General features: G+C 37.8%; 1 protein-coding gene across 13 annotated transcripts in view; it reads left to right on the top strand.

Annotated features, from left to right (window-relative positions):
* LRRFIP2 (LRR binding FLII interacting protein 2) overlaps window positions 1–25,885 on the top strand; it is a 119,299-nt gene that overhangs the window by 7,387 nt on the left and 86,027 nt on the right. For all 13 annotated transcript variants that reach the window (XM_060308540.2, XM_060308550.2, XM_060308537.2 and 10 more), the window contains one exon: window positions 13,382–13,524. In XM_060308540.2, coding sequence (XP_060164523.1) covers window positions 13,435–13,524 — 90 coding nt within the window. In that variant the 5' untranslated portion in view covers window positions 13,382–13,434. The remainder of the gene's footprint in view (window positions 1–13,381; window positions 13,525–25,885) is intronic.

Below are 25,885 nucleotides of genomic sequence, written 5' to 3'. Positions count from 1 at the left end.
GCTATCTCATTGCGTTTTGACTTGCATTTCCCTAATGATTAGTGATGTTGAGCATCTTTTCACATGCTTTTTGGCCATTTGTATATCTTCTTTGGAGAAATATCTATTCAAGTCCTTTGCCCATCTTTGAATGGGTTGTTTTTGTTGTTGTTGTTGAGTTTTAGGGGTTCTTTATATATTCCAGTTATTAATCCCTTATCAGATATATGATTTGCAAATATTTTCTCCCATTCCATGGGTTGATTTTTTTTTTTACTCTTTTGATAGTGTACTTTGATGCACAAAAGTTTTAATTTTGAAATCCACTTCATCTAACTTTTCTCTTGTTGACTGTGCTTTTGGTGTCCTATCTAAGAAATTATTGCTATATCCGATGTCAGGAAGCTTTTTGTGTATGGACAGTTTAAGCTCTTACATTTATTTCTTTGACCTACTAAGGATTAATTTTTGTATATGGCATACACTAAGGGTCCAACTTTATTCTTCTTCATATGGATATCCAGTTTTACCAGCACCATTTTTTGAAAAGAGTGTCCATTCCCCATTGACTGATCTTGACACCCTTGTTGAAAATCATTTGACCACATGTGCCGGGTTTATTTTAGTGCTATCTATTATATTCTGTTGGTCTATATGTCTCTCTTTATGCCAATACCACACTGTTTTGGTTACTGTAGCTTTCTAGTAAGTTTTGAAATCAGGAAGTGTGATACCTTCAACTTTGTTCTTCTTTTTCAAGATTGTTTTGGCTATTCGGGGTCCCTTTAGATTCCACAGGAGTTTTAATGTTGGGATGGGTTTTTCTATTTTTGCAAAAACTGTCATTGGGATTTGATAGAGATTGCATTGAATCTGTAGATTTCTTTGGGTATTTGACATTTTAACAATATTAAGTTTTCCAATCCATGAACCTGAGGTGGCTTTCCATTTATTTATGAGTCCTTTAATTCCTTTCAGCAATGTTTTGTAGTTTTCAGTGAACATCTTTTGCCTTCTTGGTTAGGTTTATTCCTATTATTTTGTTCTTTTTTCTTATTGTAAATGGCATTGTTTTCTTAATTTCCTTTTTGGTTTGTTCACTGTTAGTGTATAGAAATGCAACTGATTTTTTTTGTGTTGATTTTGTATCCCTACAACTTTACTGAATTCATTCATCCACAGTTTTAAAAGCAGTTGTATTTGTTTTCTGTGTTGTATAACAAAGTACACAAATTTAGCAACTTAAAACAACACACATTTATTATCCTACAGTTTCTCTGGGGCAGGAGCCTGAGCGAGGTTGAACTGAGTCCTCTGCTTAGGGTCTGGTGAGGCTGCAATCAGATGTTGGCTGGGCTGAATTCTCACCTGAAAACTCAACTGGGGGAAAATTTGCTTCTAAGCTCACTTAGATTTTTGGCAGAATTAATTTTCTTGTGGTTTTATTACTGAGGCTTCTTGCTTACTAGAAGTTACTTCGTCATCTAGAGGCTATCTTCAAGCTCCTAAAGGCTTTTCTCAGCTTTTTTATTTATTTTTTTTCTGGGGAGGGGACTGCGTTGGGTCTTCATTGCTGTGCGTGGGCTTTCTCTAGTTGTGGTGAGTGGGGGCTACTCTTTGTTGTGGTGCTCAGGCTTCTCATTGCGGTGGCTTCTCTTGTTGCGAAGCATGGGCTCTAGGCGCACGGGCTTCAGTAGTTGCAGCACATGGGCTCAGTAGTTGTGGCGTGCAGGCTCAGTAGTTGTGGCGTGAGGGCTCTAGAACGCAGGCTTAGTAGTTGTGGCACACAGGCTTAGTTGCTCCATGGCATCTTCCCAGACCAGGGATCGAACCCGTGTCCCCTGCATTGGCAGGCGGATTCTTAACGACTGTGCCACCAGGGAAATCCCAGCTGCTCTCAGCTTATAGGGGCAACCTGAAGTTCTTGACCCTCTGGTGTTTCCCAGTCTCACCACTTCATCAGACCATCAGGGAGAGCCCAGAGCAAGTCTGCAGGCTAGACAGTCTTATGTAATGTGACATAATCATGGGAATGACATCTCATAAGCTTTGTCATATTCTGTTGGTAGAAGCAAGTCATAAGTTCTGTCCACATTCTTGGGGAGGTGTTTACACAAAGATGTGAACAGCAAGAGTTGGGGGTCATGGTGGGGTGGCCACCTTAGTGTCTGTCTGCCATAGCTGGTTACAAAATAGCACATATTTTATAAACCCATTTTGTGTAAAAAACATATATGTGCACTTAAAATATCTTCAAATGGTGGAAAACTGTTGTTTTTTATTGTTATTTTGTGGTATTTCTTCATTGTTTCCTCCTACTTCCTCTCCCTGCAACATTCCAGTTTTGGAATTTTAAATCTGTGTTTTCATTATAACTAAATATGTATTATTTACTAGTTAAGCCAAGAATTATATCATGATTGTTTCCTTTCTTGTTTAACTTTCTTTTTTTCCCTGGGGGTTAAGGCCTTTTTTTTTTTTTTGGCTTAGTTTTCTATTCACCTTATTTTTCCCAAATGCTCCAACAGATTTTTCAAGTGTCTACTACTCTTTCTAATTTATTTTGAGCAAAATAATTAGTGGTTTATTTGTGAAATACCTGTAGAGAAATAGAAAGCAAAAATACAGCTTCAGGAAGAATAATAAAATGAGCAGCTGCAGTCTTACTACCTAGGCCAAGAAATTGAACATTACAGTATCCTAGAAGTTTCCTGTAAATATCCTTAAATGTCACCTTTTCCCCCTCCAGGTAGTCATAATCCCATTTTACACGTTAATCACTCTTTTGGGACCATTCCCTGCCTAGCCCTGCAGTCCCATCCCTCCCTCCAAATATGTATTCCTAATCAATACATGGTTTAATTTTGAGAAACTGAATAGTTTGACCACCTTTCTGTGTCTGTTAGTCAAGTTAGGCTAACCTACTGTAACAAACAAACCCCCAAGTTTCAGTGGTTTAACATGTTAAAGCTTATTTCTCACTCACATCTCTGCTGTGAGTTGGGAAGCACTGGCAAAGGAGTAGTTGGTTCCACAGAGCCACCCAGGAACTCGAGCCCCTTTCATCTAGTGACTCTGCCATTCCCTGGGGCTCAAAGACTTTCACAGTTTCACTGAGCTGTCTGCGTCTGGCTGGCAGATTTGAGGGCAGAGAGGGAGAGTGGTAGATTCCATGGGAAGTTTGATGGGCCTGAACTAATACATACGTCACTTTTGTCCACATTCCATTGGCCAGAATTCAGTCAAATGGCTGTACTTAATGCAAGGAAGGTTGTGAAATGTAGCATAGCTGTGGGCAGAAAAGGGAAGTGACCTTGGTGAACAATAGGTCAGTTTCTACCATAGTATGTATCCCTAAGGAGTATCTTTTTTTGGACAGTTTTGAAAACCTGAATGGCAAGTATAAACCTAGCTATGAACAGAAAGGTCCATATTGCCACTATTAAATGAAGGCTTACAGGAGAAGATAAGCTGAACAGAGTCTTCCTTGAGTCCTTTCTGTAAGTCCTTGGGAAAGTTGGCTTATGAGTCTTGGGAAACCATAAGACTCATCACAATCAGGGCACCTGGCAGAGGTGAAGTTTTTACAAGGTACTAAATATCTAGAAGAAATATGGTTGGGGAAGTACAGTGCTATTTCTAAGCAGTTCCTGCTCTAGCCGTTAAGAATAGGTAAAAGCAAAATGTGTCCGTGGTGTGAAATAAGGCCTCAGCCAATCTAGGCACCTGGGGGTAGGACAGCGGGAACTTCATCAACATGGGGTCAAGACAAAGTAAATTCAGATACAAACCTGGGCCAGATCAGCTCATATTAAGAAGTCTTAAAGGCTGTGGGAATTTGGGTGGTGACAGCCCTCTACTATGTCTCTTGAATCTCATTGCTTCAATCTGTAGCTTTCTTCCTGGGATGTCTCACCCTCGCTGGGTATCAATTCCCTTTGCCTTTTCTGTGTTGGATTTATTTCCTGTATGCTAAATTTCCTCCCTTTTGATCTTCTCTTTTATTAGAGATGTATCTTCTAGTAACTTATTAACAAAGGGTGTAAAAGAGGTAAATTTTTGAGAACTTGTGTGTCTGACGTGTTTTTAATAATCAAGTATGAGAATAGAACAGTGTGGCTGGGCATAGGTTGTCTGTAATTTTCTTTCAGGAATTTGAAGGCATCACTCTATTGTCTTCTTGTTGCCAGAATTACTTTTTGTTTCCAGAAGACTGAAAATTCTAATTGTTAATCCTTTATATGTGACCTGGTTTTTCCACCCCTGGAAGCTTGTAAAATCATCCTTGCCCCCATGTTTGAAATTAACTATAATAATTCACTATGAAATACCTGTGGACTCAGGACTTGTGTTACACATTCTGTAGGCCCTTTGAATCTGGTGACTCATGTCCTGAATTTCTGGGAAGTTATTTTATTAATGATTTCTTTCTCTTTGTTTCTGTGTGTGTGTATGTGTTTCTGTGTGTGTGTGTCTTGTCTGTGTGTGTGTGTGTGTGTGTGTGTGTGTGTGTGTGTGTGTGTGTGTTGGGGGGATGGGGGTAGTGGGTGAACAGGTATGGGAGGGTCAGTTTCTCTTTATTTTTATAAAAAGGGGCCACCAACTGTTGGTATTGAGTCTTTTCTGAGCAGAAGTGATGTGTCTAGAGTGGACCTCATTGCCTGTGTCTTTAGATTGGAGTAGCACTTGGATTACCTACTGTCACAGCTGTGCTGTCAGCTCTGCTCTCTAATCATTCCCTCATGAACATTGTACTTATATCGCATTGTATCTTGTTGACTTCTTCCTTTTATGAGCCTAATCAGTATCTTGCCTACCATTTCAGGGCATTATTTTGTCTTACTATGTAAGACAGGTTTAAGCTACACAAACCTGACCAACGCAGCTCAAGAGAGGGAAAATGCTGGCATCTTCCTTTCTGCTATAAAAGTACCTCATGTCACCACTATTTTTTTTCCCTAGTGGGTGAGCTACATGGTGGAAGGAATCATACAGGTCTTCAGGGAAACCCAAAAATTTTCGAGAATTTTGCTCTGATAATAAAAACGTGTGGACTTAAACATTGATGTTTTCCCCAAGACTTTAGAGGACATTAATGGTTGCTTCTTTGTTCTAACTTTGACCTGTTGATTTGAGTCAGAGTTTTAAATTTATTACATTTTTAAGGTTAATATAATGGTGTTCATTCTTTTTAAAATTAGCAATGTGTTTTTCATTTACTTAGAATTTGATTATGTCCATAAGTGTATTGGTTGATGTGAAATCTGTTAGAAAATTATGGTTTTACCAGAGATGACCAATATAAATTTTTATAGTCATACTTTGCAGTTGGTCTGAGAGGCTAAATGAATCTTTCCCCCTTAAAAGCTTATTAATATAGTGTCAAAGTTGGTTATCCTTACAAGTTTTCATACTATGAAATAGCCACAGAATTGTAGCTTTTAGCTTAAATCAGTTTTTGGTAAGGTGATTATCAACAGTATATAAAGCTTAAGAAAAAAGAAAATTCTTTTTTTTTCTTTTTTACATGATTGCCTTTGCCATTTATTATTCATATGTACAAAATTTTACATATTTTCAATCAAACTTTACATGCCATTTTGTCATCTTTCTGTACCTTATGGGCATGATATCAAACTTGTCCCTGTCTTTGCTTGCTTCCCGTGAGTTTTCTAATGCCACAGTTTATTGCATCATGTTGACTGGCCTTGACTTAAAGCTGTTGTCAGTTTGGGTCATTTTCAGCTTAGTGTTTTGTTTTACCGTAGATTAAAAAGAAATTCAAATGATTGTCTTTATTCATGTATTTTTTTTCTTTTGTTGTATTATGTTCTAAGTTTTATTTTTGTTACTATTAGAATAGAGTTATTATGAGTATCGTCAGTAGAATTCATTCCCAATCAGAAGGAGAACCTAAGTTCTAAGGCTAATTCTTTTTCCCCCTTTGGGATTTAATTCTGGTCCCTTCTATTTTATTATTAGTGGCAGAGGTTAGTTACATGCTTCTATCATATTCTGATTTTCATTCCTTTTCATGGAAGAAGTATTTCAGTAATAATTCCATATACCTCAGAAAGAAAACACACCCTTGTACAGTTCAGTAAGAGATGTTGCTACATATCTAGTTAATTGGAAATAGTGAAAAGTGCCTTCCCACAAAGTATGTAGGTCTGATGTTGGATTAGATTTGTGTTTGAAAATGTACAGTTTCCCACCCACCTACCCACCCACCTGTGGCTCAACTAAAATTAACTTTAGCCAGGGGATTTACTTCTGAGTTTTGCTTTGCCACCTCTTTTGCTATTTTGATTTCAGATCTTTTGTGGGGGTTTTTTTTTTTTTTGGTGTCAGTTATACCTTATGTTTCTGAAGCATTTTACAGCTTATAGAAACGTTTATATCCATTTGATCTTTAAAACGACCCTTGTGATGTGAGAAGAAATTTAATAAGAGAAGTTCAAGACTTGTTCATTGAAAATCACAAAACATTGTAGAAAGAAATTAAAGAAAATCTAAATAAATGGCAAGATACCCCATGTTCATGGTTTGGAATCTTAATGTTGTTAAGATGGCAGTACTCCCCAAGTTGATCTATGATTCAGTATAATCCCTATCAAAATCCATGCTGCCCCACCCCCTTTTTTTTCCCTGCACCAGTTTTTGGTGCAGAAATAGTCATGCCCATCTTAAAATTTGTATGGAAAGATAAGGGACCCAGAATAGGCAATACAGTCTCAAAGAAGAACAACAAAGTTGGAGGGCTCATTCTTCCTAATTTTAAAACTTACTGTAAAGCTACAATAATCCAGACAGTGTAATGCTGGCATAAAGATATACATATCAATCAATGGAATGGAATTGAGGGTCTAGAAATAAACCCTTACTTTTATGGTCAGTTGATTTTTAACAAGGGTGCCAAGACAATTCAATGAGAGAAAAAAATTGTCTTTTTAACAAATGGTACTTGGAAAAGTAGATATCCACATGCAAAAGAATGAAGTTGGATATCTGCATCACAGCATATAAAAAGCTAACTCAGAATGGATCATATAAAACCTAAAACTGTAAAACTCTTAGAAGAAAACACAGGAGTAAATCTTTGTCACCTTGGGGTAGGCAGTGCTTTCTTAGCTATGCACCACCAAGGCCTTACAACAAAAGAAAAAAAAATTAGGTGACTTGACTTCCTCAAAGTAAAAACTTTTGTGCTTCAGAGAACACTGTTAAGAAAGGATATGCAGAAATAGTATAAGTACATTCTCTGACCTCTTTACCATTTTAATTTTCCCATTGTAGTCTTTTGCCTACTTAGAAGGCAGTGATTAGTGTGTACATAGTACCTTGCAAATTCTCAGTAGATATTTGTTGAAAAGGGAAAAATTAAAGGTATATGATTTATTTTATTAAAATTTCCTAATTTTACAATCTCCATATTAATTACATTAAAAAATCATATCCTTATTGCATGCTTTCATATTTCTCTCTCGTTTTTGGTTTTATCTTTGTTTTCGTCACCTGAGCTTCTGTTAACCCTAGTACTTCTGCTGTTTTCTTGTTTTCTGCTTTATTTCACACTTTTAAGTGTGACCTATCTTCAACAATATGTAATTTTCTCTCTCCCTTCCTTTCATTCTCTGAACATACGACCGTGTATTTCTGAGATACTTTAAAAGGCGTAGGGAAAGGAGGCCATTTGAGTGGTACTAGAACATGGTTTACTTTGTAGGGCAAACTGAGAATGCAATTGTTGGTAAGAGACATCTTCCTAATTTAGGTTGTGCACAGTTGATGAAGTAGTATTATAAATCATGTTGAACATACAGCCCATTAGAGTTCATTTATTGAATAACATTGTTGGCAAGGAAGGAAGTACATCACTGGCATGTCATTGTATGAAAAGAAGAATTGGAAAGATTGTCAGTTGTGTTGTGTATATGAGAATACTATGTATTCAAAATATGAAACTTTAGAAAACATTTGTGGTAATTCTTAGGACTTCTGAATGTGGAAGTAGGAGATGTGATTATACGAGTTCGCTTCGACCCTTTACAGGCATTATATTTTATAAAAGATGAGTTTAAATTAACCATTATAGGTTCTGATACTTTCCTGAGATTTAGTTTGTGCTTAGCATCTACCTTTCCTTGTTCTGCCAGGCCGTCCAGTGTTGACTCATGTATTTTTTGCCTCATATATATATTTTTTACTTTGCCTCAAGTTCTAGACGTTTTTTTTTTTGGTCAATTTTGTAGGTCCTGGTAATGATTTATTCATTTTGTGTAATGGTCTCATCTAGATATTTGCAGAATTGGTATTTTTAATTATAATCCCTACCTCCTTTTTCCTCCCTCCCTTCCTTCCTTTCTTTTTCCTTTTTTCCTTTCTCCCCACCCAACCCTTTGCCCTTCCCCCTCCTCCATTTTCTTCTTTCAGTCCAGGAATTCCTGTTCTCTCCTTTTCCTAATCTTTCTAAGGTATACATAGCTATTCGTATTCTTCTATCCTCTGGTTACCTCTGCCTTCTGTTTTTGTTTCAAATCAAGATTTTTTAATTGCAATTCCCAGTTCCCAGGCCTATTGTTCATTTAGTCATCTACCTTTCTCACCGGTTACTTTTTTTTTTAATAAATTTATTTATTTATTTGTTTTTATTTTTGGCTGTGTTGGGCTTTCGTTGCTGTGCGCAGGCTTTCTCCAGTTGCGGTGTGCGGGCGTCTCATTGCGATGGCTTCTCTTCTTGTGGAGCACGGGCTCCAGGCGCGCGGGCTTCAGTAGTTGCAGCATGCAGGCTCAGTTGTTGTGGCTCGCGGGCTCTCTAGAGTGCAGGCTCAGTAGTTGTGGCACACGGGCTTAGTTGCTCTGTGGCATGTAGGATCTTCCCGGACCCAGGCTTGATTCCGTGTCCCCTGCATTGGCAGGCAGATTCATAACCACTGCACCACCAGGGAAGCTCTCACTGGTTACTTTTTTCCTAATACTTTATTATAGAAAATTTCAAACATACAAAGAAGTTAAGGGAACTCCCTTGCCGTCCAGTGGGTTAGGAATCTGCACTTTTACTGCAGGGGTCCAGGTTCGATCCTGGTCCGGGAACTAAGATCTTGCAAGCCTCACAGCATGGCCAAAAAAAAAAAAAAAAAAAGGTTGACAGAGGTCTGTGAACACTCACGTACCTACCACCTAGATTCTACTATTAATATTTTATACTTTGTCACCTATATATTCCTTTATCCATTCTTCTATCTATCCATTATTCTATCTTTTTTTGTTTTTGTATGCATTTCAAAATAAGTAGCAGTTATAAGTACACTTCAACCCTAAATATTTCAACATGTGCATCATTGACTAGAGTTCAGTATTTGTTTAGAGGACTTTTTCTTTTGAGGTGGAATTTATATAGAATGATGTGCACAGATCTTAAGTGTACCATTTAATGACCTCTGTCTTTCCTTCTAAGTCAATTGTATTCTAATAAGAGGACTAACACTAACTAAGAGCATTATGAGGCCATACTAGCAAAACTTGTGTATTCATTTGGATTTTCCAGAAAAGACTATGAATACCACAGAGTACCTTAAAACTTTCTTCTTATTTTTGTTTTTATTATGTAAATGTGCTACAGTATAATGATTATAGTTAAAAGTGTTTTTATTTTTTCCATGTTGTTCCATGCTTCACCAAGAATTCTTAGTATGGCCAATGATATCACATGATGCATGCTGGAATAAATAACTTGAGGATACTTTTATTTAGTTAAAAATATGAAATTTTAAAGAAAGGCAAGGATGGCTCTTTTGTCAGCTTCATAAGCTAAATATGTAAAAGAGCTAGTTAATTCAAGACCCTTTGAACATTTCTGGAGTGCTTTGTGGTCTTTTAAGTGCTTGCATTTATCTTAACTCATTTGAGCCTCACATTAGCCGTATTAGGTAGTTGGGACAGTTGTTATTTCTGCTCTCTGGATGAAGAAAGCAAGGCATAGGCAGTGGGAAGGACAAAGCAGCAGTTGGTCATACAACCAATTGAACTCAGATCCTCTCACTTTAAATCTTGTCCAACGGCAACAACTACAATCACACTAATTCTTTAGTTCAGGTGCTATTCTGGATCCTTGGATTTGCTTATGAATAACTAACAAATGTCTTATTGTACAAACTAGGGTCAACTGTAATACCAATGCTGACGCGAAGACTTATGCCAATATTTTGAATTCTCTATGATGAAATATTTAGATATAAGGCAACCGCAACCATCAGGATCCAGACAGAACTATCTAAGTGTGCTATATTTAGAGTGTGGCACACTGATATTCTGTTCTCACGAGAGTGAACAATATCATGATTGAAATGCCACTTAATGTGGCAAAATGCCTATTTTTCAGAAATGTATTACATGAGAAGCTTATTGGAGAAGAGAAAGCCTAATTGATATACCTGTTTTGGAAGGTTTATATTCCACAACATCCTTTCTTTCCTTTAGGTAGACAAATACTTAATGACAAAACCATCTGGAGAAAATCAGCTTGATGTTGGGTAAAGGACTTAACAAAAACCAGTCAGTTTTGTTCTTGTCAGTGAATGTAAAGGTTTAGCTCTTGGTTTAGTTGATAGCACTAAGGAAGAGCTGGGAGAAATTAACATGGCTCCCGATGAAAAGTGTTCTTGAGAAAACCTCCTTGGAATAGAAACTTACTGAAAGTCCTTTAGAATCAGAAACCGGAACTAATTTATTCGCGGTCACCTTTGAGTCTGTACCTTTAATTTTGGTATTTTGTTGAAAAGTAGTTTTCTATCAACTGTGCCAGAAATCTTATTTCTTTTAAGGTTTCCTCCATCGCTGGTGTAGAATGTTCTGGAGTTGTTAGAAGATAGTTGCATAGGAGCTGAAAACCAGATTTTTCTGGTATTAGTAAGTGTGTCTGCTTACAGAATACAAATAATATAATTTTTTTCAAAAGCACTAGATTGAAATAGGTAATGGTCGATTTGCCTCATGTGCAAATGAAAAAGGTGACAGGACCTGGCCAGTCATGCACGTAAACACCTGGGTACCCTTGTAGATAGGACACGAAGGATAAGGAAGACAGAGAAGTTCCCATTTCCTGCTCATTAGCCTGTGCCTCTGTCCCTTTCACTGTTATCTTTCTCTCAGGGTGGGTTAGTCTGGAGCTTGTTGAAACAGTTTTGTTTTTTAGGCGTTTTTAAGAAAAGATAATTCTTTATATAAATCTGCGTGCTAGGAATATCCTGGCAGCTCTAAGGTCTAAGACAGTGTTGGTTGAGAAGGATGGAAATTGGATTACAGGGAAAGAGGAGAAAGAAATCTTACATTCAAAAGAGCACCACCAGCAGTGGCTTCACATTGCATGTCTCAGCTGCGTAGTATATTGAGCCTAATTTGGGTGTGATCCACTTTGGGGCCAGTTTATTCTTTGATACGAATGTTTTTATTTTTAAATGCATCTCTTTTTTCCTTTTTCTTTAAAATGCTATTGAAATTTTAAAGAATCAAGAAGAAAAAAATGCGTCCATAATCTCGTCCTCGTAACAAAACTGCTATTAAGCTTTTGCTACACTTCCAGCCAAATCTTTCTTCTGTAATTATTTTTGTGTGTCTGGAATTAGAAAATGGCTGTTTTTGTGAAATGCCTGCTTCTGTGAAATGTCTTTTAGTCAGTCCTTGGAAAGTTGGCTGAAGGACAAATACTGGATGATATCACAGCACATCAGCTAAATTGTCACTCCAGTCTGAAAAGGAACTTTGTGTTGCGTGCTGCATTTTTCTCAGTGGGTGACTAATATTTGTAGAGCATTACTATTAAACAAGTGAATGATTTTTAAAATGATGCTGACGATGAGGATGATGGGAGACTTCTGAAAAAACTCCTCTGTGGTTTCCAGAAATTGTCTTGATTTCTGGCTAGAAGTTATCCACTGCTGCTTTCACATATACATTCTTTTTTTTCTTCCATTTCCACTTAAATGAATCCTTTTCTTGTATCAGATATATTTTCTATGGCAGAATAATAAACTGTCTTCAGTCTTCATTCTGATTGACAGATATACAAGTCAGCTATGTGGGAATAAAAATGGTGTCAGCTAAGATGGGAATGGCCTGAATTTTCATTGGAGAGAACTTTTTTGGAAGAATGAAGTGGTTCTGTTTTATTTTGCTTGAATCAAGTAAATTACAATACATTAAAGTCACTTGTACTTTTCATATAGTTCATACTATTAGGATAAACTTACTTGAGATTTTCTTTGTGACTCACTGTGTAATGAAATTTCGCCAGTCTATTTTGATAAAGCTAGGGAAAAAAATTAAGTTAATGGATATTTCACTAAATGAGAAGGAGGTCGTATAAATTGGGATGCATTCTCAGGAGTATTTTTTTTTTTTTTTTGCTGTACGCGGGCCTCTCACTGTTGTGGCCTCTCCCGTTGCGGAGCACAGGCTCTGGACGCGCAGGCTCAGCGGCCATGGCTCACGGGCCCAGCCGCTCCACGGCATGTGGGATCTTCCCAGACCGGGGCACGAACCCGTGTCCCCCGCATCGGCAGGCAGATTCTCAACCACTGTGCCACCAGGGAAGCCCCTCTCAGGAGTATTTTTAATTTCATATACCATGTGTTAGAAAGCTTAGATGGTCTTTCTCTTCCTTGTTATTTAATCCTGGCAGATGAATTTTTCTTCTCTTTTGTAAAAATACATCTATCTTATAATAATAACAATAAAAATAGACCCATAGATATATTCTTAGTTGTTGGCCTGTGTCATCACTGTTTTGTTCATCGGAGTATCTTTGGCATCTCCCATAGTACCTACCTGGCAATAGCAGGCACTCAGAATTTGTTGCATAGAGGGTGTTGGTTATTGCTAATTGCAGAGTAATAAACCTTCATTTGTTTTTTATTGTGTGTTTTTTGATGTGGTAATGGTTTAAGTGGAATTGTTTCTTGAATTACATTAAAAGCCAACTTACCCTTGTAGCTTTAAGGCTCTATATTAAAATTTCTTAAATATGTGCTCTCAAAGTTTTAGGCTGAATGACTTTTCTGAAATGTTTTTGACTTTCAAATGGAAATAGATTTTAGAAATAGCTGTAGTAACTTTAACCTGTTAAGTAGAATTACTGCTCTTTGCAGTTTTCTGAGGCTAATATGGTAATACATTCTGTGTTTAGCATGGTAAAAAGAGTTAGGAGGTTTAGTAATTAGTATAAATTTAAATATTCTAAAATTTATTGAAATAAATTGATAGTGGAGGACAAAGTGTTTGGTGACTAATTTCTTTAATTTATACATAAATATATAAATATTATTTCTCTTTGTTAAAAGTGTAAATGAGCATTAAAAGTACATAAAGAGAAGCATCCTAAATTATTGTTTCTTTTTATTTCAAGGCTGAAAACAGTGAAGTCACTTTTCACAGTTAAAAGACTATTAAGAAGACAAGATGGGGACTCCTGGTTCTGGAAGGAAAAGGACACCTGTGAAAGACCGATTTTCTGCAGAAGATGAAGCTTTGAGTAGCATTGCCAGAGAGGTAATGTCTGGAAGACCCCTCTCAACACTGAGTTATACAGATGAGAATGCTATAAAAATTCTGGGTGGAGGGTTGGAGATATATACAGACATTCATTCATTAAGCTAGTTTCAGAATGTTTACTATAAATAAGATGTTAAATATGCCCTCTAAAATACTGTATTAGAGTAAAATACAGTTACTGTCTCTTTACTTGAATATTTATTTAACTCATTTAAAATTAATTTTTCATTTTATTTTTGTGGATTAGTTGACTTCCAGGTATTTGTCCTGATGTTTTGAAATTTATAATTAATCTTCATTATTGAAACTTAAGGTAATTAGAATGTTGAAGATGTGATAACTATATTACAAAAATGCTCATTGGGCTCTACAGTTAATATATTCCAGGAAGCACTGTATAAATGTTAACAGAAATAATCCTTATTTGGTGTCTGCTCAGATTCAGTGTCTTAGCTGTTTTTTGAATAATTGCAGTGGAATTTTTATGTCTAACTTTTAGCTAGTAATAGAGCTTCTGGAGCATTTTTGTTTTGGTTTGTTGACAACTCAAAAAAGGAAAGGGGTGTCACCTATCGAATCTCTGGCAGCATTTCCTGTTGCATATTGAAAATTTAAGATAACTCCCAGCTGTGATTTCTTAGTGAGGAGCCAACTTTGTTTCAGCCTCTTATCTGCAGCTGCAGACCTGACCATATACTAACCTGGTACAAGAATTGCTTAGAGCATTTTAAAATTGTATTCTTTGGGTGAGAATTATTCCCTCATCACTTCCTCTTTGTTATTCTTAGTAAATAACTCATTTAGGACTAGTGCTGTTTCCTTTTGACATATTACACAGTCTTTTTTTGGATCCAGCTCACTGTTACGTTTTTCCTTTTATAAGCTACTCAGCTTTTGAATTAGAAGTCAAATTTTGTAGGAGGATATTTGAAGCAGAGGAAAGTTATCTAAAAACTGATGACAAAACTGTGATAATACTTTAACAAAATTACTTTTAAAAAATCTGAGATATTTTTAGATAAAAAGGTAAAAGATATTTTAAAATGAAGTAGTGGATGACACTTTACAATGGTCTTAAGTATTTACCCGAATGAAGTATTTTGGAAGCCACGTAGTTTTAGTTGAAAATTGAAACTACTCAAAATGTTTGCTTCCAAAATTGGAGGAATTTACATACCCAGATTTCTGTAAGGGGGGAAAATGCCAGTATGTTTTAGGCTCTTTCTGTACCGTCACTGGGTGCTTGAACTCTTTTTTTGGATGTGATGCTTCATTTACAAAACTGGGTAGCATTCTAGCATCCAACACTGGAGTGCTTACTATGTGACAAATACTGTTTAAGCATTTTAAATGAATTAGTTTATTTACTCTCCACAAAATTGTGAAATGGGTTCTATTATATTCTCCATTTTACAGATGAAGAAATCATTGCATAGAAAAGATAAGTAACTTCCCTAAGGTCACACAGCTAAGAAATAGCTGAGCTTGGATTCAAGCACATAGTCTCACTGTGCTGGGCTGTTTTCAGTCTTCTCCATCTCCTCCATTAATATTTTGTTTTTCTATAGCTTTTCATGATTTTAAAAGCACTTTCACATCTTGATTCTCACAATAACCTTATGAGTTAGGTAGGATAGGCATTGTTATTAGCCTTATTTACAGATGAGGAAACAGATGAAGCTGAGAGATTAATGTCTGGAAGGTATCAGAACTGGGACTCACATTCAGCTTTTAAAGCCATTGTTTATTTTTCTGTATCATACTACTTCCAGAAGAGCTGGACTTTTGGAGAGTTATAAGCGTGGCTTTGAATTCTGGCTGTACTAGTTGCTGGTTGAGTAATCTTGTTAAGTAACTACTCTGGACTTCATTTTCCTCATCTGTAAAATGGGAATACTATGGGCCTCCTGTATTATAGGGCTGCTGTGACAATTAAAGTAAATAGTGCCTGTAAACTTTACCATAGTGTTAGGCTTCCAGTAGGCTATTTTGTTGCTTATTAATAAGTTGAAATAGAAAGTAAGAATAGAAGTAAAATATTCTTCTTTTACAAAAAATATATTTATTAAGATAGGTGTTCTAAAACGTGGTTGATCATCTGAATCTCCCAGGTTGCTTTTTCAATGTACAGATTCCCAGGTGTTACCCCATACTTGCTAAATCTGAATCTATGAGGTTGAGCTTATAAATCTGTATTTAAATACACACAAACACACACACACAATTAGGAGTAAAAACTAACAGAACCCCCATAACAATTAAAAAGGACAAATAGCTTAATCTTTCTTTTTTTTTAAGTTAAATCTAAGAGTTTAATTTGTCTTTTCCTCACTTCAAATTGTTTTTTGAGGTAGACAGGGTATACCATAAATAAAGAAAACTAGCCTCTTTTTCCTCCTGCTTACCGTCTGCTAAAGTATCCATGCTTCTCAGTTGGCCCCAAATGAGGCAACTAGAGGGAATGAAGAGCAAAAGAAACAAAAGGCATGAATATGTTCTGCAAACTGGATAATTTGCATGCTAAAATGTGGAACCGAGTGCACTTTAAAAATTGTTGTAAAATACTCATAAAATTTACCACTTTAGCCATTTTTAAGTGTACAGTTCTGTGGACTTAAGTACAGTCACATTGTTGTGCAACCATCATCACCATCCATCTCCAGAATTCTTCTTATCTTGTAAAACCTGTTGGCATTTTTAAAAGATGTTGAAATGTTTGAAGATTGCTCCATGAAGGCAGGAATGTGGATGGATCTAGAACTCCCGCCGTGTCTGTAATAGGCATGTTGCTGCTTTGCTGGGTGAGCATGTGTGTCACAACTCTGTGAAGATGTCATAAGAGCAGGTGTTGGAGGAGGTCAGCAGCAGGTTCTCTAGGGTATCAGAAGGCCAATCTGGATGCTTACCTTTCTCGCTTGTTTGACTTTGATTGTCCCACAGGTTTGGGGGGAAATGCAGTTGGAGAGTTGACTTTCAGTGAAAATTACCCGAAAGCACAGAGTGTATCAAATGGAGACCCTTAGGCAGCTAGCCTCGCAAAAGGAGAAAGATAGGGATGGATGAAAGCCAGTTATGCCGCCTTACCACGGTCAGTTTGGTGAGTGTTATGAAGAGTGTTCCTATGAGAAGTAGAAGCTTCTTGGAGGGTTTGCAAGCAGTCTTACTATGGCCTCACTGAAGCCTGGAATATTCCTCCTTTCCTTGTTGTAGAGCTGAAATTATGAAGAAAACATGTTTTCTGCACATCTCTTCAAATGGAAGTCATCAGAACGTTGCTTATTTTTGAAGCTGATGATTTGAAAGCCCTTGCAGTTCTAAAATTCTGTGATCTCTTTTGAGATTCAGGACCCAAAGAAAATTCATACTCATAACACACAACTCTCTTGAATCTAAAGAATCAATGACAGGCATAGAAAGCGATCGTCTTTTATAGGAGTTAGGGTCTAGTAAGTGGAATGTTTGGAGACTTTTACGTTGAGCAGAATTTACGTGTATACATATTTGGTGTGCAAACCTACTTGTAATAATAAGGAAGAAAAAGAAACTATGGCTGTTTAACATTTGTAGCTGCTAGAACTTGGATTTCATTTTTTTAAATAACTTTATTGAGATATAATTCACATAACATATAGTTCACTCATTTGAAGCATACCATTCAATGGTTTTTACATGATTCACTTTTAATTTGTGGTTAAAATATATATAAGAAAATTTGCCATTTTAACCATTTTTAAGTCTACAATTCATTGGCATTAATTACATTAACAGTGTTTTATAACCAGCACCACTGTCTATTTCAAAAATCTTTCATCACCCCAGACAGAAATTCTGTAACCATTAAGTAGTAACTCCATTGCCCCCTCTTTTAGCCCCTGGTAACCTCTAATCTACTTTATGTCCCTATGAATTTGTCTAATTCTAGATACTTCATATAACTGGAATTTTACAATATTTGTCCTTTTTGTGTCTGGTTTTTTTCACTTAGCATAATGTCTTCAAGATTCATCCGTGTTGTAGCATGTGTCAGAACTTCATTCCTCTTTTTTTTTCCTTGTAAATAACTTAATTCCTTCTTTTACAGCTGAATGATGTACCATTGTATGTATATATTATACTTTGTTTATCCATTTATCTGTTGATGGACCCTTGGTTGGATTTTATTATTTTGCTGCTTAAAGAGGTAAATTCCAGGCATCTGGAATGATGAGTAGTGAGAACCAGAAGTTTGTGGTTTTGATTATAGATTAGCAGCCTGAGAAGGATACAAAGGGAAGAATTGTGCTTAGTTTAAAAGATACTGTCCAGAGGGCTTCCCTGGTGGCGCAGTGGTTGAGAGTCCGCCTGCCGATGCAGGGGACACGGGTTCGTGCCCTGGTCTGGGAAGATCCCACATGCCACGGAGCGGCTGGGCCCGTGAGCCATGGCCACTGAGCCTGCGCGTCCGGAGCCTGTGCTCCGCAACGGGAGAGGCCACAACAGTGAGAGGCCCGTGTACCGTAAAAAAATAAATAAATAAAAAAGATACTGTCCAGTGTTATTGTTTTATGGAATAATAATCATAATAGCTTGATAGAGCTAATGATTTTCTCATAGTTATTTAGCTATTTTATTTGAGTATTCATTTTTAGGCCATGTCGAACTAAGGATAAAAAACTCTTGGCAAGGATAGCAGTTTTTTAAAATGCAAAGAATTACCATAATCAATAATAATTATGGGTAATACCATCTTTCATTTAAGAATAAAGTAGTCTTGGGGGCTTCCCCGGTGGTCCAGTGGTAAGGAATCTGCCTTCCAATGCAGGGGACATGGGTTCGATCCCTGGTGGAGGAACTAAGATCCCACATGCCGCGGTGCAACTAAGCCCACACGCCTCAACTAGAGAGCCTGCATGCCACAAACTACAGAGCCCATATGCCTTAGAGCCTGTGTGCCACAGCTAGAGAGAGGAAACCCGAACTCCACAACTAGAGAGAAGCCCGCGCACCACAGGGAAAAGATCCCGCATACCTCTATGAAGATACCGTGTGCTGCAACTAAGACCCAAAGCAGCCAAAAAAATAAAGAAAAAAAATTAAAAACTTAAAAAAAAGATTAAAAGAAAAGAATAAAGTGGGTTCCTTTTTTAAACGTGAATTTTGAATGTCATTCATTTAGTAAATGTTTATTGAGCATTTACTCTCTGTAGATGCTGTGTTAGGTAAGGAGGACAGGGAATGGACAGGTCTAACATGGTCATTTCCCTTTTTGGAGCTTAAGTTCTAGAGGGGAAAATTGACGCTAAAAAATCATTACATAATGGACCTGTTCTTTGATTTTCAGCTTCTTTTTTTTCTTCAAATTTAATGTCTACATTTAATATTGTAATTTCTGTCTTGAAAGCTGTGATTGTCAGTGTATATCACAACCAGTGGCATTCTTAGAATTGAGCAAATGTAATAATACATTTATTTACAACTGTGCTAAATGCTTTGAGTGAACAGTAAATGATTTCATTAAAGAGTGTGTGATGGGGGACTTGACATTTTGGGGGCTTTGGGAAGGCTTCCCTGAGGAAGCGCCTTTTCAATTGAGTTTGAAGGAGGAATGCAGTGATTTAGGGGAAGCAGTTGTCAGATGCGGGGAGGAGCTTTACAGTCAGAGGGAAGAATGTGTGACAAGCTTGGAGGCTGAAAGAGTGTGGAGAATTCAAGGAGTAACAACAGCACAGCTAACATTTGCTGAGCTCTTATTATGTACCAGGCACTATTCTAAGTTCTTTAAACAGATTTAATCCTCTTGATAACTCTATGGGGTGGTCTACTATTCTCATTTTATCCGTGATGAATCCAAGGCATGGAGAAGTGAGGTAACTTGCGCAAGGCCACATAGCTAGAAAAGGGTCGGGCTGAAATGTGCACTTTGGCTCCTACACTCTTAATATTTGCCTCCCGTGATATCACTGTTAACTCTGACACGTACAGCAAGGAGGAGAGTAGCCAGAGAGGTAGGCAGGAGCCAGGTCACACAGGCCGGTGGTTCTCAACTGAGAGTGATTTTGTCTAGCTGAGGGCAGTTGGCAGTGTATGAAGATATTTTTGCCTGTCATAACAGGGGGAGGGGCACGCTAGTGGCATGTGTGGGGAGAGGCCAGGGATGTTGCTAAAAATGCTACAGTGCACAGGACAGTCCCCACAGCAAATGTCAGTAGGGCTGAGGGTGAGAACCCTGATATAAGATTTTAGTCTGTGTCCTAAGAGCAAAGGAAAAAACATTGAAGGGTTTTGTGTAGGGGTATGACGTGAACAGATTTGTGCCTTCAGAGGATGACTTTCCTGCGGGTTGGAGATGATATCACAAGGAGACGTTAGTGGATGCGGAGAGATGAGTCATGAGACTTGCAGAGGCATTGGTGGCCTGGCCTAGAATGATGACAGTAGGGATGGGGAGAGGCGGTTGGAGTGCAGAGATAGGAGGAGGTGCCCAGCGAGTGGCGGTGCTTAGGTGGCAGAGAGGGGAGGTTTGGGGTTGTGCATCCTTGGGGTGGTAGGCAACGTTAGTGCGAGGAGGAGGTTTGGAGAGGGAAGACCATGAATTTATGTTAGGACGTGTGGTATTTAACGTGCCTGTGAGGCATCTAAGTGGAGATTTTGAAGAAGCAGTTTGGGGATTTGGATCAAGAGGTCAAAGGAGAAATCTGGGCTATACATACATATTTGAGACTTGTGCGCATGTAGGAAGTAATTGAAATCATGAGTTGTGGATGAGATTGTCTAGGGAGAAAGTGTAGAGTTGAGGATAATCACTCCTCAGGCTGAGCCCTAAAGAACTCTGTGATTTCAAGGTCATGTCTTAAGTCTTTCTTAATTTTGGCACTTTTTTGATCACCCTTTTGTGTTTGGTTCAGGTTGTTCTTTGCAAATTGGATTTGTCTGAAAAATTAACTGCACAGGAGGCAGAATTACGCTTATTTAAAATACCTTTCAAATGCCTTTAATACACTCAATGGTGGTACACAAAAATTTATAAAAGATTATGAAATATGAGTTAATTTTTCAAGGTTATGAAAAATGAATGTTTTTCTTTCCATTTCTGTCCAGTTAAAAGTTTTCTTTAAAAATTCTCCCCCTTTGTACTTACTGTTTTTAGTAGACAAATTCTTTGAAAGAGCAGACCTAAGTTGTCGTTTTTAGTCATTTAGGAATCTTTCCAGTGGCATTAGTACATGAATGCAGCCAATTCCTGTCAAGTGCAGACCTCTCTGTTTTTTCCCGCAAAACCCACTGGAACTGAGGCGAAGGAGGGTAGGCGATGTGGTTGGGCACTCCCTCCCGCCCCCCCCCCCGCCCCCGCAAATCCAGGGCTCTGTGATGGCCAGCGTTACTCTCGGTATCTCACTGTTCCTTGATTTATCCCTCTAACCAGAATTAAGGGAGGATTATTGAGCCCTATTACTTAGTTTTGTGTCAGCGTGACTAAAAAATACTTGGTGTAAAGTTCATTGTCACAATCTTCACCATTCCCATGAGTTACAGGTATTTGGAGAAAAAATTCAGATAGCGCAGTACCCTTATCCTAAATGTAAGGACGCTACTAGCAGCCCCACCGCCACCCCCAGCACACACACAGAGTATCTCTACCACAACTGTGGGTCACATTTCCCCTTCGGTTAGATGCGTCATTGCTGAGCCAGAGTTTCAGTCTTCCTGGGCTATCTATTTACTAGATTGTAGTCAAACCTCAGTAATAAAGTCTGTAATATTAAATTCCTTCTCTCATTCCAAAAGAATATTTTGCTGTCAGAAGTTTTCTAAATAAAAGGAAGATATAGTTGTTTGACATCAGAAGAAAATGGGTTAAAATCCCTAGATTTTATCTAATACATATTGGTGTTTATGCTCAGAAAAATTTATATAGTTGGTTTTCAACTACCAAAAGCTTTAAAAAAACGGTTAAACACAATTATATTGTAAGATCTAATTAAAGGGGTTTCCCTGGTGGTGCAGTGGTTAAGAATCCACCTGCCAATGCAGGGGACATGGGTTCGAGCCCTGGTCTGGGAAGATCCCACATGCTGCGGAGCGGCTGGGCCCGTGAGCCATGGCCGCTGGGCCCGTGAGCCATGGCCACTGAGCCTGCGCGTCCGGAGCCTGTGCTCCGCAACGGGAGAGTCCACAACAGTGAGAGGCCCGCGTACTGCAAAAAAAAAAAAAAAGAAAAAAAGAAATGCACCTCTTTAAAAAAAAAAGAATAATCGTTAAAAAAAATCTAATTAAGAAAAATGGTACCTAAGATTTTCTACTAAAGGGAAGTTGCTAGGAAATTGAGTAATGATTTTTATTTGTTAATTTGGAAACCATAGCAACACAATAAATATTATGTCTCTTAATTTGTCTTCCAGTGTTCTTTTGGCATGAATGTCACGGAAGAATAAACAAAATTAAACACAGTAAACTCTTGAGTCTTTAGCTACCTGAATTAGTCATTTGCCTTAAATGTTTCACTTTCTAGAATTTTGTATTTCAAATTTCTTGATATTAAAGTGTGGTCTGTAAAGGTCCAAATTATACCTTATTTTTCTTTCTTATGCCAGTTGCATGGATTTTATATTATGGATATACATGCAGGCTGGCAATTCCATGTTTGGCTCAGTTCAGTGCATTTCTGTCAAATCATGAAATTTTAATTTGCCTCCCTTTAAAGCTGTCACATGATCACAGCAGGACAAAAGTTTAAAAGCTAGAGGTTTCCCTTCCTTTAAAGGCATTTGAGTGTGTGTTATGTTCTATTCTTTTTGAAAAATGTTAAATGCAGAAAGGTTTTGATGATAATGTCAGTACCCATGAGTCTACATTAAATGATGCTAACATTTTGGGACAGTTATTGCAGACCTTTTCTTATAAAGATCAGAAGGAAGGGAGAAGACATTATAAACCAAGTTTAGGGCCCTTTATTTTACCCCCAGGCCTATTTTCCCTTTCCCCACCCCAACAGGGAACCACTATAATAAAATCATGAGGTATCCTTTCTGTTCCTGTTCTAAAGGTTCTAATACATATCACTATAAACAGTATTGTTTTATGGGTTTGTGTGTGTCACTTTCTAAGTGTTCTCAGGCACAGGGGTGTGAAACAACTAGAACATGTGGGAAGCTGCTAGAATAACAGCTCAGTTTGGCTGGAGAGATGGTGGGGGGAATGGGAGATGACGCTGGAGAGACCAGAGGGGCCGATCAGGAAGGGATTTGTGTGCTAAGGAGTTCATGTGTGATTTCGGCATCTGTGGGGGAGCCCTTGAAGGGTAAAACCTTCTTCAGATTTAGCCACCATGTAAAGAGTGACTGGTAAGGAGAAAACTAGTTAAGAAGCTTTGTTGTCATCTTGGTGACAGTTGATGAGAGCCTGAATTAAGGCAGTGATAGTGGGAATGGAGAGGGAAGTTTGGACTGAAGAAATAGTAGAGAGAGAGAATCTTGATGAGAACTATAGCTGAGATTTAGTGACAGGGTATGGACGGGGGGATATAAACGAGGGAGGAAGGAGCCTTACGGGGATCCTTCATTTCAGTTCTGGGTAATGGGACAGCTGATGGGGACATAAAGAGGAAGAGGAACTTTAAGGGAAAGATTATAAATTCCATTTGTGATATAGCAAATCCGAGGTTCCAGTGGGACAGCCCCAGTGTTTAATAGCCAGTTGGATCAGGACTGTGACAGAAAAGTCTGGGTTGGACACAAAGCTTTGCAGACTCTCAGTATCAACCAGGGAGGGAACATAGAGTGAAGAGAGTGAGATGAAGCCTGGAAGCTTTGGCTATATTAAAGTTTAAGGAGCTAGCAGAGAAAAATGAGCCCATGAAGGATTCTGAGGAAGAGAGGTCAGAGAGTCAAGAGGAAAACCAGGAGAGGCTAGTATTGCAGAAAGCCAAGAGAGGAGAGTTTTCAGAAGTTGCGTGGCAGTGATATGGGAAGCCAGAAAGGACAAGTGAGATAAGAAGAGAAAAATTCTATTGGGTTTGGTAGTCAGAGGTCATAAGTGACTTTGGCATGAGCAATTTCACTGAAATGATTTGGGCAGAAGCCAGAAAGCAGTCATTTGAAGGGAGTGGGGAGTGAGGAGGGAGGTGCTAGAAAAAGTTGGCTGTAAAGAGAAGACGAGGCAGAACTGAACCAGGATGGGACTGTTTGTTTGTTTGTTTGTTTAAAGATAAGACAGACTTTGAACCTACTTATGATGAGAAAGAACAAACCAGTAGAGGAAGAGAGTGTAGACAGAGGAGAGAGATCAGATAGTTGAGGCAAGGTCCCTAGGGAGGGTGGAGTTCACATCATAGCACAGAGGGTGTGTGTCTCTTTATATATGGACACGTCCATATATGTTTTATATGTATATTTTATATAACTTTACATTTGTGTTTTATGTGTATATACATATATTTTATATTTATATTGCCATGTAGCTTTATAATGAACTCTCTTGCCTTTGACTCTTAGGATGATGGATTCAAACTATTTTTTTTAAGTGGATATAACTTTGTTTCCCCCCAGAATATTCAGCCCCCCCAGAATAGTTCCAAATGAAGTTTGACATGTGGGTTATATTCCAAGGAAACAGAGGGCACTGTCCAGTGGATAGGATAGATCCTGCTTTACTTGTAGACCCACAGGACAGTTATAATAGGATTGGCCTTAGCTGAGTTTCTGATTTGGAAATTGATTTGGGCTGATTTGGTTTATTTTAGCCTGTTCAGTGTTTATTTGACCTAAGCAGTAACAGAATCTAAATTTAAAATTCTGAAAGTGTAAGGATGCTTTTGGGTATTGGGCATCATAAAGTATATTATGGCCAATCAACCACTTGTTCCTTGGTGCAGATTAATTTAACAGTGTGTAATGTGGAAATAACACAGATAGGAGGAGAGTTGGAATGGAGAAAGTGAAGTTAGAATTAGGAAATAAAGTATCCTAGGTGAAAGTGTAAGGGCCTGCTTGTAAGAGGGGGAGTCTGTAGGAATGGATATTAAAGGTTGCATTTAAGGGATATTGTAAAGAAGGTTTAGTTAGGAAGTAGGAGTCCCTGAGACTGAGTTTTCAACAGGGTTCCATTTCTGGAGATTGAAAAATAGGGAAGCAAAAGCGTATTCACTGAGGGAAGATGAGGTTGCTTTTATTCACTCTTAGTATATGACAAGAGATCCACTAGACAGTTAGAAATGTAGGCTTTGATTCTGGTCAGAGCTTGAGATGCTAGATTTGAATCATTCTCGTTGGCTGATAGTTGAAAATGTGGAGTAAACAGATGAGAGGAAAGTCTGTGTAGAGCAAAAGGAGATTCACTACATTTGGGGTAAAGTCATGGTCAAAGAAAAAAGGGAACCAGAATGGTACAGTTTCACAGAAAAGAGAGAATCTATGCTAAATTGAAAAATCACAGGTTAATTCATCCAAAGTAAACTTTTATTATTTGCCTAAGGATATGTTCTTACACTTGGGGTATAAAGATATAAGTTGTGGCAACATAGTTAAGAGCATTAACTGGAGTCAGATTCTAAGGATGTGGATCTCAGTTCCAATATTTGCTGGCCAGGAGATATTGGGCAGATTACTTAATCCTTCTGTACCTCAAGGTGTTACTTTGTGGATTAAAGGAAAATAAACACCTAGCTTTGCTAAGTGTTCAAATGATGGTAGTAATATTAATGAGGTCTCATCTTTTCTGTCATCTTGAAAGTTTGAGTTTTGATTCTATGAAGATCACTCTCAAAACATTGTTTAATTTTATAAATATTGAGAGCAAGGGTAAGCCCCCCCCCCCAACAGAATTAGAACAGTTTGAATTGGGTCCTGATATATTGCCAGAGCTTAATCATTATTTCCCACATGTGTTCCTTGGAGCATAATCCTTGAAGAATTACTTAGGGCTTATTTAGTAATGTGGTTAGGTAAGTCTGAGAAATGCTTTTTTATTTTACCTTTTTCTTGGCAATTCATAATGTGTATTATTAAAGATTTTTAAAAACTTAACCTGGCATTTTCCAGACTTACTAGATCATGAGTCCCTTTCTCCCATTTTATATACTGAGTTTTATGTGTTGGAGTTTTACATATTTTACTATTTATTTAATTTAGCATATTTTTTATTCACTGTGTCTCATTTATTTAAAAATTTTTAATTGAGATATAATTCACATACTGTAAAATTCACCATTTTAAAGTGTGCAGTTTTTAGTGGTGTTTAGTGTATTCAGAAGGATGCACAACCACTGCCACTTCCTAATTACAAATTAGAGACATCTCATCAGCACAGAAAGAAACCCCATACCAATTAGCAGTCACTCTCCATCTCCCCCTTACTCCAGCCCCTGGCAATCAGTAATCTACAT

The sequence above is a fragment of the Globicephala melas genome, chromosome 11 (genome assembly GCF_963455315.2).
Source record: "Globicephala melas chromosome 11, mGloMel1.2, whole genome shotgun sequence".
Classification (NCBI taxonomy): domain Eukaryota; kingdom Metazoa; phylum Chordata; class Mammalia; order Artiodactyla; family Delphinidae; genus Globicephala; species Globicephala melas.
Note: the sequence above shows the minus strand (reverse complement) of the source record. Positions and strands in the feature narration are given on the sequence as shown.